This window comes from Mesoplodon mirus, assembly GCF_964341445.2.
Source record: "Mesoplodon mirus genome assembly, chromosome: 3".
NCBI classification, from domain to species: Eukaryota; Metazoa; Chordata; class Mammalia; order Artiodactyla; family Ziphiidae; genus Mesoplodon; species Mesoplodon mirus.
The window spans coordinates 15319771-15333023 of NC_138978.1; the positions used below are offsets into that span (position 1 = coordinate 15319771).

Below are 13253 nucleotides of genomic sequence, written 5' to 3' on the forward strand. Positions count from 1 at the left end.
ATCTGTTATTCTAGCTTCCATGACCTTGAAAGATAGTGACAGAGTGGCAGGACTAAGTCTTTTGAGTGCAACCCATTGAAAATTTCAAGGGGACATTTTATTGCTTGAACCTACCTGTAAGACCTATCTATTCTAAGGCAGGGAGTCTTGTCAGGCATGACTTGGGTCAGTGTTTTTCCTGTTTCAGAACCACCTGCAGTGCTTGTTTAGAATACAGACTCTTTGATCATACCCCAGCTTACTGGTTCAAAATTTGCATATTCAAGTTTTAAAAACCCCTGATTTACTTGTGAGTAAATCTGTAGAAGAATGAATAGAAATGTTAAAATTATGCATTCACATTATGTGTGTGGGACAGTTGAACTTTAAGACTAAAACTTTGAGTGGAATTTATAGGGTAAACAGACCATTTTCTTGGAATATTCATTTTATGTGACAATTAAGAGGAAAAAAATAGAATTTCCCTGATAAGAATGTGTCATTTGTATATTAAAACAGGCACAGTCAGGGTTGTTAGAGTGAAGACTATAAAGTGTGCATAATTTTATGATAAAACACAGGAGTTCAAAGACATACTATCTTTTCAAAGGAATTATAACTTATGCCTTCACATTCCCTCCTCCGCAAAGTTTGAGATGTACTGCCCTAACTTGTACTGGGCTAAGAGCAACTCAGGAGTTCTTATTTAACACAATTGGAACAGGTCAGAACTGACTTTGAGGAATAATATTTAGAATGTCATATCATCTATATAAGTTTTTAGAGCCATATATAATTATTAACTAGTGAGGATCTAACTCAGGGGCATTATCAATAGGTGACTTTCTAATCTCCAAGTAGTGGGCTTAGCTTGAGATATTTATTGTAAAAAAAAAATCATTTTACCTAATTAGTTAGCACCCAGGATGTTAATTGGGCTTTTTAACCACCTGCCACTGAAGATGTTGAGAAGTTTGATTGGTTCAAGCATCGGAAAGCTGAAGGTACTTTTTCCAGATGGGACAGCATTGAAACACCAGTTTAAATGGGATATTTGAAAGCTGAGTAGGGACACTTGGTTGGAATTATGCTGTTGGATGGTTGTCATAAATGTTTTATATTGAAATGTATGGAGCTGATTGCTTCCTTAGGTCAAGGACGTCTTGGAATTAAAAAGATCCAAATCCAAGAAACCTAACTCTGTAGACAGACCTCTGGTGGCTTCTCAGATTGTGCTTTTGTACTCCTATGCACAGCATTACAATCCCCTAAACATGAAATTGCAGGATAAAACAGTCTTTTCAATGATGTGTAGACAGTAAGACTTAAAACTGGTCATGAAGGTTGAATAGATTACATGTGGAAAAGACATTCCCTCCCTGCCCCCAACTGAATTTCTGATTTTGAAATTTTAAGTGAGCTATTTGGTAGAAATGAAGCCATTACAGATTTTAATGGTTGCAAATCATGCTTTATCCTTCTGATTCTGCCTTTTTTTTTATTCTACGCCACGTGGCTTGCAGGATGTCAGTTCCCCAACCAGGGATTGAACGTGGGCCATGGCAGTGAAAGCCCAGAATCCTAACCGCTAGGCCACCAGGGAACTCCCCTGATTCTGCCTTTTGAAGTACAAACCTCAAGATGTGCCTGAATTATTTTTTTCTTTTTCTCCTTTTAAATGAAATATTCCTAAGTATGTGCCCTCTATTAGTTACATAATTTTAAGAAGACCTAGTTGAGCTTAAAATGAGATATACCCCTGTGAAATAAGATGAAAATGTAGAGATAGGTGTATGAGTGCTGGGCAGTTTCTGGGGTCACCTGACTGAAAAAGTATGTACTCTCTGATGACACAGGTAAGATTAAGCTGAGCTGTCATTAGAACTATCAAACTGGAATCAGGAGTGAGATGTGTTCTGGCTGAGTTCACCCAACATCTCAGAAGTTGAGTCTTTTTAATACCGGTGTTATTGACATCATCAGTAGTGTTTCAGTGGCTGGCACTAAACACTTTGTTTTATTAGTCAGGTTGATCAAATACTAACTTTTTGGGATGGGTTTGTTTTACATTAAAAAAGAGAGCGAGAACATACAGGCTGTATTATAATTACTATCCAGAAAACGTTGAATGTCCCTGCCCTAGACGAAATTAATAAATGGAGCTTCAGAGAAAGCCTGTGATTGAATTAGACATTGAACCAGGGCTTTTGATCATAAGAAATAGAAACCTTAAGAGTCATTTAGTCTCTTTCTGTTTGTCATTGGGTACCATGCAACACCAAAAGAAGATATTTCATAAGCGTTACTTCAGTCAGTTTTCATACAAGTATTATTCTTGTATTTAAAAATTGCTGCATTTAGACAGTTGGGTATGACAAACATAAAATGCTAACTATTTTATAAAATGTTGAAATGTAAATTAAATAATGAAGCTGGACTATTTTTAGCTGAATTTTATGTTTATTTCAGATTGTAGTTTTATACTCCACATTCAGAGCCTGCCACATAATTTTGGAACCTAAGATTAGGCTCAAATAATTACTGTTTTTTGCTGGGGATTAAAACCTATTCCTGTATTAGTGACTATTTTTTAAAACAAATCAACTTAGATTGAAATTCAGTCTTCTTTTCTATTTTAAAGATCAGGGTGTTAGCTTTCTCTTAATTTTTTGGACAAGTTTCTCTAGCCTCTGTATTCTTTTGATTTGGAGCTATTTCTGATGGTGTGTATAATTTTTCAGATTATATGAGAATTAATCCCAATATTTCAGAGACCTAATTTTTTAAAGTAGATTTTCCCATGATATATGAATACATTAAAACACTCTCTGTCCCCATCCCACTTACAGAAACAGAAAGTGAAAATGAATTTCGCCCTTTGGATGAAAGGATAGATGAATTTCACCCCAAAGCAACAAGAACCCTCTTTATTGGTAACCTTGAAAAAACCACTACTTATCATGATCTTCGCAACATCTTCCAGCGCTTTGGAGAAATTGTGGTATGTTTTGTTTTGGTTTGGTTTTTTACAATAAAAACAGTGTTAGATCTTTGTCATAAAACATAAAGCATAGCAGAGATTATATTTGGAAAAACGATACTTAGATGGTGTAATGAATATTTTTCCCATTTGCCCTATGTGTTTGTTTGTTTGTTTTTTTAACATTTTTTATTGGAGTATAATTGCTTTACAATGGTGTGTTAGTTTCTGCTTTATAACAAAGTGAATCAGTTATACATGTACATATATCCCCATATCTCTTCCCTCTTGTATCTCCCGCCCTATGTGTTTATAACTGCTGCTAAAAGATGATCTCGCAAAACCCAGCAGGGACTGCTTTATGTGTATATGTAAAAATATATAATTGTCTGTATTTTGTTTACATATATTTTTTCCTTTCCACTTTTCTTATCTTTGTCCATCTGGTGCTGTTTTAATGCCATCTCTCGTCCTGTGGGTTGAAAGGAAAATCTGGAAGAGAAAACCTGTTTGTAAGAAAGAAGCAGCAGATTAGTGTATGATTATTTTTATCACAATGCACATCAGAAGTACCTTGGGGATTACTAGAATGTGGATAGCATGCTGGAAATTCAGTTCTATTTTGAAATTCTAATTAGAATCATTTTTTAAATTATGCAAGTCATTGTTAGATTTAGGGATAGGAGGATTTTTCTATTCCCCATGACTTAAAACTTGAGTCAAATTATAGTGAAAATAGTTTGGTTGCAGCTTTGTACCCTTAGGATATACTATTTTGTTTTGTGTATGAAAAAACAGGGAAATACTTCTGTTTTCCTAGATTTTCTCTATATTAATAACAGTGAAGAAAGTACTGTAGTATATTTGGACTTAGGAGAGTAAAAAAATGTTTTGGATAGAAACAGCTATTGTTAATCTTTTAGGGGTGTGTGTGATGTCCATTTGTTCATCTGTATTTATACACTAATGCTCTAAGCAAAAGATTCTTAATTTTTTTAATGACATTATCTAGTCCTGTGAATAAAACATTACTTGTGCTTGTGGCTGAGCTAAACCTCATCTTTAGGGGCTTGAGGCAAGAGATTGAAGTGGTTGGTAGAAGTGAAGAAAAAAAAGAGAAGCTGTATATTTAGATATACCAGCAAAACATTCATCTTTCTTTTTCAATTATTTCGACTTTTCTTAGTTTCTTATTTTTTTGAGGGTAGTGTATACTCTTTTAAATTTAATTTATTTTATTTTATTTATTTTATTTTTGGCTGCATTGGGTCTTTGTTGCTGCACGTGGGCTTTCTCTAGTTGCGGCGAGCGGGGGCTGCTCTTCGTTGTGGTGCACGGGCTTCTCATTGCGGTGCCTTCTCTTGTTGTGGAGCACAGACTTTAGGCGCGCAGGCTTCAGTAGTTGTGGCTTGCGGGCTCTAGAGTGCAGGCTCAGTAGTTGTGGCGCACGGGCTTAGTTGTTCCGTGGCATGTGGGATCTTTGCGGACCAGGGCTCGAACCCGTGTCCCCTGCATTGGCAGGCAGATTCTTAGCCACTGCGCCACTAGGGAAGCCCAGAGGGTAGTGTATACTCTTTTTTTTTTTTTTTTTTTTAAGTGTATACTCTTAATTCCAGCTCTACTGCCTACCTGGATGAGTGACTAGACGCTCAGTTACCTATCTGGGCTCCAGCTTCTTCTGTCTTTAGACCACGATCTGTTATTTAATTTGCTGTTTGGCATTCATGAGGCTTTGAATTGATAAAACTTTCAAACATACTTTTATTGAATGTAGCTGCTACTATAAATTTTGGAGGAGTATAAAAGTTGTATTTGGGCACATGGATACATTTTCATCACCAGAGTTGCTAAAAATGGGATGATTATTGTGTTTTAAGAGCTATGCTTATCAATAAGGTGGACATGTCAGTACTCTGTTTGAAAACTGTTATCTTACCATGTTTGCAATTGCTCATGATTGTTACTGTTTTAATGACATACAAACTTTGAGAACATGGTCTTCTGCTTATCGATAACAGATTATGCTATAGCCGGAAGCACCTATTTAGTGAATCTACCCACCAATATTCCTTTGAAACATTTCTCTTAAGTAGAGCTATCCTGGGTTATTATATTCTACATAATGATGAAAACAGCTTCTGTTTACCATTACTTAGAAAAATTTTGAGTGTAAATTACTGCTTTTTTTTTTTTAAAGACCCATCAAACAGCTCTTTAAATGCATTACTCATTTTGCTCTGTTTCAGGTTTTGATTATTGGCTTGTGACCCTTAAGGAGGCTTAGATAATCACAACACATACTCTGCACTATATGGCCCAGCTCATTATTGTTTAAGTACAAGTTTTGCCATCCAAGTGTCTGGTTTCTCTGGACCATTTTCCTGTGTAAGCCAGGTTTTTTCACTACCTCCTTTTAGTAGGCAGGACTGGAGTGTCAGATGTGACTACAGGTTTTGAGCATTCCAAAGAGATGGGGGTATTCCTTTATAGAGTGTTTCTTTAATCCAGGGATGATGTTCTAATGCATCTTGATGGAGTAGCTCAGGTATTTATATAATCCATTCATTCTGGTTATGAGAGATTATTACCACATTTATCATCACCAGGTTTGATTCAGTTAGATATACTGATAGAATGAGTCTTCTAATTTAGGATTGCATATTTTAAATCACTTTTTGAAAACATGATTTCTTTATCATTCTTACTCTTCCCAGATACTATATTTTAAATGGCTTACCCCTAATAAGGATTTTAGATATTGCAGAAGGGAATTATTTCTTAGATTTTCATTAAATAGGCTGCCTTTTTTTCTTCTCATAAATTTCTCTTAACACAGGTGTTGTGGATTTAAAATTTTGAGTTCTGAGTTGCGCTGCAGTCGCTCTTCTGCAAAGAGCTTCACGTGAGAAGGATTTCATGGTTTGTGACTACAAATGCTGTGTTGAATAGTTTTTTAGGCTGTTAATTTACAGTTGCATTAAGATGTATAATTGTAACTAAGAAAATGATTTGGGGGAATATGACTATGTTGAGAAATATGTAGCTCATATGGACTTGGTTTATTCTGATTGTTTTTTATTGGCACATCGCTAAGTGGTATCCATCCATTGGCTTTTTCAGGATATTGATATTAAGAAAGTAAATGGAGTTCCTCAGTATGCGTTCTTGCAATACTGTGATATTGCCAGCGTTTGTAAGGCTATTAAGAAGATGGATGGGGAATACCTTGGAAATAATCGTCTCAAGGTAAAGGAATTTACATAAGTTATTGTGCTGTTAATAGTCACTGCGGTTTTTTTTAAGATTTGGAGTTTTTTGTTCATATGTCTGATTATTTAAAATGGTGCTAGTACAGTTAGATAACCATAAAGGTGATAAACTTCTTTGCATCCTTATCCTGTTATACTGTAATCTGAGTTAATCCTCGCTTAGCCAGGCAGGATAATTTTTGTGTCAGTTTCTGTTTGATTTTAACCTGATGGTTCCCACTTGAGGTGTTGGTTTGATAAGATTCCTACAGAAGACAAGTTTTCTCAGAATTTTGTTGTTGAATAATTGATGACTTAACTAATAGAAATTTTGCCTTTTGTATTCAGCTGGGTTTTGGAAAGAGCATGCCTACAAACTGTGTGTGGTTAGATGGGCTTTCTTCAAACGTATCGGATCAATATTTAACACGACATTTCTGCCGATATGGGCCTGTGGTGAAGGTAGGTGGGAGGTTTGGTTGTGTGGTTTATAGTTACTTCTTTTTTTTTTTTTTTTTTTTTTTTTTTTTCTTTTTGCGGTATGCGGGCCTCTCACTGTTGTGGCCTCTCCCGTTGCGGAGCACAGGCTCCGGATGCGCAGGCCCAGCGGCCATGGCTCACGGGCCCAGCCGCTCCGCGGCATATGGGATCCTCCCAGACCGGGGCACGAACCCGTATCCCCTGCATCGGCAGGCGGACTCTCAACCACTGCGCCACCAGGGAGGCCCTATAGTTACTTCTGACTCCCTTTTTTTGGTATTCTGTCCTTTCAGTCCCAGTTTCTAGTACTGACTTTTTCTTTTCTTTAGTAACTCATACATTAAAATTCTCTTTTCCAAAATTGGGTTTAGAAGAGTATTTGCATCTATTAGCTTATGATATGAATGAATATTTTGAGAAACTATCTAGAACCCGCCAAAATGATTAATTTTGGAACCAATCTGCATAATACTGTTAAATAGAATGTTTCTTAGGGATTTCTGTAACTTTATCTCACATTAAAATTAGACAGTCTAATTATATAATTACTCACATTCACACTAATATGTAATTAGACTTGATTTTTTTTAAAACCATATGACTTTAAAGGGACACACAACAGAATACTCATCTAACCAATGTTTGTTATGTAACACATTCACAAACATAACAGGAAAAGGGTCTCTGGACCCCATTCCATTATGTGAAGGTAAAGATTTTAACTTCTTGAAAGCAGATTTATACTGTGGTAGGTATGATGCATAACTTTGACATTTCTTTAAATGTAGTGTTTGTTGTTTGAAGAAGCACATCTTAAAGACTATTAGTATAAATAAAAAATCTAGAAGCTTTAAGACAGTGCTGCTTATGACCAAAATTCATTGCAACTTACTATTTTTTTTCTTATTTTTCCTTTGCTATAGTGTAGTTTTTTCTTTTTTTTGCTGAAGTACAGTGGATGTACAATATGAAATTTATGTTGATTCAGTACTCCTTACTTTTTCCCCCCTTTTTCAGGGGTGTTGTTTTTTTGAGCCAAAATGAGTCAGTCAACATAAAGAAATACAGTAAAATAAAGTAAATACAGAAAAACAATTTAAAGGCATAATATACCTCAAGCCACAATATCCATGGTTCTAAATGGTCCCTACGACATTTTGTTGTGTTTTCAGTATAACATGCGTCATCAGAAAAGCCTGAAATTTTTTCTAGAATAAAAAAATATATATTTTTTTTCTTAGCAGTGTCATTGTGATTTAGGATTTTGTTGGGACTGACACTAAGTCTAGTGGATGAGCCTCTTGTTTTTTTTTGTCGTCGTTTTTTTTACAGGTGGTGTTTGACCGCTTAAAAGGCATGGCCCTGGTTCTCTACAATGAAATTGAATATGCACAAGCAGCTGTAAAAGAGACCAAGGGGAGGAAAATCGGTGGGAATAAAATTAAGGTGTGCAGAATGACTTCAAACAGAAGCAAAACAAAATCGTGTTCAGATCCCAACCTCTTAATAATTGGCATTTTGTTGGTTTACAGGACATGCAGTATATATGGCCTCAGTTTCTAAGGGCGATATTACATTTTTTATATATGGCTAGCTACTTAAGGGCACAGTGTCTTTTAAACCATTAGCCATAGAACCTTCCCTAAAAATCCTCTCATTCAAGGACGTGTGCTTCCCTACGCCCCCAGGTACCTGACACTCACTTGTGTGCACTTAGTGCAGGCTGGCCCACAGTCCCCTGTGGGTTTCTGCACACCCAGGAGCTCCAGGTATCAGTCCAGCTTCTTGAATGATCCTCTCTTCATCTTCTTTCCTCCTCTCCTAAAGAGTGGGTAACCACTGAAAGCACGATATTTGTCTGGTGTTTTTGTTTAGAAACTTCTGTTTATGATAGTTTGAAGGAATTTTTGCACTTAATAACTATGACAGTTAGATTGAAAGCAGTCTTTTCTAAATAAGATATTGATAGATGGCGGCTATCATGCTTTAGTGACTCTGAGGCCTGGCTGTGAGTAAAGTTCAAATGTTCTTCCATATTTTATTTTATGTTCTAACTGTGGTTCCAGAAAATTATGCACAATAGATTACTGGATTTAGTTGGTCTGATTATTTAATTGACAACCTAGAATCATGATAGGTATGTTTCAGTTTTCCATATTGCTTTTTCCCCTCCTCAGGATTGGGTTCTAGAACTTTAAATTGTAATTCTTTATCAAGATTTGTGTAGAATTTGAGAGAGATTTCAGGTTAACAAAATACAGTTTTAGTTATGAGGACTGTTTCACTTGGATAAGTTACTTTTTCTTGAAATTTATCCAGAAGGCTATGTTGGGAAGAATTTTTCAAATTTGGTAACACTTTCCATCATTAAAATCTGGAACTTGCATTAAACATGCAGTATTCTTTTTTTTAAAGGTGGATTTTGCAAATCGGGAAAGTCAGCTGGCATTTTATCACTGTATGGAAAAATCTGGTCAAGATATCAGAGACTTCTATGAAATGTTAGCAGAAAGAAGGTATGTATTTTAAACCTATCACCATAGCTTGAATTTTAAAATTTCTAATACGTAAAATTTAGATGGGATTAAATTTTGTTTTTTACCCCTTATTGCTACTCTCATTCCCCCCAAACTTATCCCTTTTATCCCCACATACAGAAAGAAACACATAAAAAACACATAAAGGGACTTCCCTGGTGGTCCAGTGGGTAAGAATCCGCCTTCCAACGCAGGGGACACCGGTTCGATCCCTGGTCTGGGAACTAAGATCCCACATGCCGTGGGACAGCTAAGCCTGCGTGCCGCAACTACTGAGCCTGCATCCTCTGGAGCCTGCGTGCCACAATGAAAGATCCCGCATGCCGCAACTAAGACCTGATGCAGCTGAATAAATAAATATTTTTAAAAAACAAAACAAAAACAAACACACGTAAAAACTGATTTTTATGGATCCAGTTTTCATGTAGCTCATGGGAGTTGGGGTATTTTCTCCCTGAGAATACTCATTTAAAGAGTTATTGTTTTCCAGATTATAACTATGTACAAATCATTTTGCCTTACAGTTTTAAATTAAATATAACATGTTGAAATGCATTGTAAACTTTTTATTTTTAATTTATTTTTGGCTTTGTTGGGTCTTCATTGCTGTGCGGGCTTTCTCTAGTTGCGGCGAGCAGGAGCTACTCTTTGTTGAGGTGCACAGGCGTCTCATTGCGGTGGCTTCTCGTTGCAGAGCACGGGCTCTAGGCGCGTGGGCTTCAGTAGTTGTGGCACATGGGCTCAGTAGTTGTGGCTCGCGGGCTCTAGAGCGCAGGCTCAATAGTTGTGGCACACAGGCTTAGTTGCACTGCGGCATGTGGGATCTTCCCAGACCAGGGCTCGAACCCGTGTCCCCTGCTTTGGCAGGCGGATTCTTAACCACTGTGCCACCAGGGAAGCCCCACATTGTAAACTATTAAATGCCCTGTGAATTTAGTAGTGACAACATCCAGGTTGTCACCACGCATGAGCTCATAGAATTAATTTAAAAAAACAAGAACTTTCAAGACTGTCAAGATCTTTGTTTTAAATTCAGATCTCTTAAATTTGTGAATCAGTAAGCCAAAGCTGATATAAATTGGTAAGTTTAGCTGTGTAAAAAGTAAACCTTGGGAATTTCTTGGCAGTCCAGTGGTTAGGACTGGGTGATTTCACTGCCATGGGCCTGGGTTCAATCCCTGGTCAGGGAACTAAGATCCCGCAAGCCATGAGGGCACGACCCAAAAAAAAGAAAAGAAAAGTAAACCTTACTTCTTCTTGTTAATGTTTTCGGTCATGGGACTGTAGTATTTTTTTCTGCAGCTTGTGGGAACATTTCACAATCGTTTAAGGTCTCACAGTCTGAATCAGGCTGTCTCCGTTAGCTTAAAAATTGCCCCAGAACTGATGATTGATTCTTTTTTAGACTAAATATATTAAAACATCCTAACAATGTCGCCAGGTTCTTCAGTAACTGATCACATTTGAAAATGGAAACTATCATCCATATGATGAACCTGTTTGTCCCAACATGCCTCTGATTAAGTCTCCTGGAATGTTACTACTAGTTCTCCACCCCTGTAGATGTGTGTTAGACAAAAGACCGTTTGACAAATGCCTTTAGACACTCAAGTTCAAGTATAAAAGGGCTTTAGGACAAGGATGAGGCAAAATCCTGATCGTGCTCCCAGAAACCTGTTGAATGCATTCCCTTTTTACTGCCTCTTCTTGCCACTTCATTTTTGTTTAAATCATAGAAGGTATATATTTCTTTTTCATTTCCTCATGGAGTATAGTGTAATGGTCATTGAATACTTGAGAATTTTTTTAATGAAAAATGTCTCCTACAGCCGAATTTCCAAAAGGTTGAACTTCTAAGGTTTCAATGGTTTTTCACTAGTGGATTGGAATCCACATTCTAAATTTCTCTCTCTCTCTCCCCCTCCCTCCCTCCCTCCCTTCCTCTCTCTCTCTGTGTGTGTGTGTGTGTGAGACAGAAAGAGAGAATGAACATATGTAAGAGAACGTATGTGTCTGTAGGGAGGGTTCTCCATCTTGGCGGCCCTCATCCCCCACCCCAGCAGTCTGAAGTCATTGTTAATACTTTAAGTGCTGATAGGAATTCTTACCTATAAGTGAGTGAAAAGTGTGTTGATGGTCTAGTGGCACTTAAGACATAAAAATTCCATTAAAATTCTGTGTGCACATTAAATATTACGGTATCTTGGGAGGGTTTGATAATGTTGTGTGGGTGTTAATTTTTGTATATTATCACTTAAATTCTCTCACTTTACTGATGATCTGGCTCTGGCTTTGTTCTTTGGTTCTTATCTGTGGTTATCTATCTCTGTTGAATGGAGTTTATCTCCTAAAGTGGGGAAGCAGGAGGGTGTGGGACTTCACTGTGACCCAGTTTTGCCCCATTTGGTTTCAGATGGCAGTGCTTCTGGAATGCATTCCTTGCAGTAGAACTTGAGCATCTTTGCCCTTTTTCCATAGAGTGGAAGGAAGTCATCCCACTGAAGAGTTGATGAATAAGTGGGGGGGAAAAAAAGCTTTACCCCTAATGACAGTTCAGCTCAGGAATGCAAATGATGACCCATTTACATAGTGCCCTGCGGTTTAAAAGTAATATTTCTTTTATTCCCTTAAATACAGTGTCAGGGAAATAGGGCTGTGGCGCTTGTCATTTATTACTTATGGTGGGAACTGAAGATCAGATGACTTTGCTGATAAGGTCACAGGCTAGTAAGTGGTCGGGCTGGGGGTAAACCCAGGGCTGCTAATGCATTGAGCCTTACCGTTTACCAAAGTGATTCTCAAGACATTTATAGGGTCACATTATGCTTTAGATGAATTTCCCACCTACTTACGGTAGTTTGGATATTGTGCAGTCATGGGAACAGCGTTCTCTGAAAACCTGACATTTCAGAGTTCCTCAGAGTCCTGCCAGAGCCTTTTGTATATAGTACCAGTGTGCAGTTGTATTGTCTCTTGCATAAGTTGAGTTCCATGGTGGCAGGAATGCTCATTTCTTTTGGTAGAGCCCGGCAAAATATGTACAAAATCATCATCTATTAAACTGAACAGTGCAGCACTAATGTTTACACGTATACCTCTTGACTTCTGTAACTTTTTCTTTCATATTTTGGATATAGTTTTAGTTTGCTTTTTTTAGAAAATATCTGGAAACCATTTTTAAACATACTTTTAATGCAGGCAGCAAACTAGTGGCCATTCTAGGTGTCTTAACCACTTTATATTAGAAAGTTAGGGAATTCCCTGGCAGTCCAGTGGTTAGGACTCGGCACTTTTATTGCCAGGGGCCCAGGTTCAACCCCTGGTCAGGGAACTAAGATCCCACAAGCAGTGCTGTGGCCAAAGGAGAAAAGAAAGCTTGTAGTGTTTTCACCTTTACATAATGAAAGTGATGCTTCCTTGGAGTTTGTATTTATGATGGTAATGAGTTAAATTAGCCTAATTTCATTCCTAGTAACATCTATTTGCAAGATGGCTGGCCAGTATTGAGGCAAAGAATCTGATTCCTGTGGAACTGTAGAAGGATCATCTTGAATCCAATTAAGTCAGATATCATAGATATGTCATACTCTCTTTGAAATGAGAAAGCTCAGTATAAATGCATATAATAATATGTTATTGATGCTTCCAGTGTTTGAATGGTAAGTCTAGATGCTTCATTGGCTATTGAAAATGGGTTAGAACATTGCCCAATAGCAACTTTGACATATTTTTCTAAGGTTCATTTTTTCAACAAATGAGTACCTGCTGTGAGCCGAGAAGACAAAAGCTCATGCCTTCAGAGGTTTAAGTTCTAGGTTCGTTATGTTTCATTGAGCTGTCATTGACAGTACTATGTAGACTGAGTAAGCCATACCTGCTTGAAAGACAAAAATGGAAAGTGAACAAGAGTAAAGGAATTGGCCTCTATTACAGGTGAATTTCATTTTATACACCATACATGTTCTTGCACGTAAATTTAATCCTATTTTCAATGCACTGGGACATGTCACTGTGGGAGAAAGTCTGAGG

General features: G+C 37.3%; 1 protein-coding gene across 2 annotated transcripts in view; it reads left to right on the forward strand.

The window, feature by feature from the left end:
- SPEN (spen family transcriptional repressor) overlaps nt 1-13253 on the forward strand; it is a 96181-nt gene that overhangs the window by 69120 nt on the left and 13808 nt on the right. For both annotated transcript variants that reach the window (XM_082615832.1, XM_082615831.1), the window contains exons 6-10: nt 2829-2980; nt 6080-6205; nt 6556-6669; nt 8020-8133; nt 9103-9203. In XM_082615832.1, coding sequence (XP_082471958.1) covers nt 2829-2980; nt 6080-6205; nt 6556-6669; nt 8020-8133; nt 9103-9203 — 607 coding nt within the window. The remainder of the gene's footprint in view (nt 1-2828; nt 2981-6079; nt 6206-6555; nt 6670-8019; nt 8134-9102; nt 9204-13253) is intronic.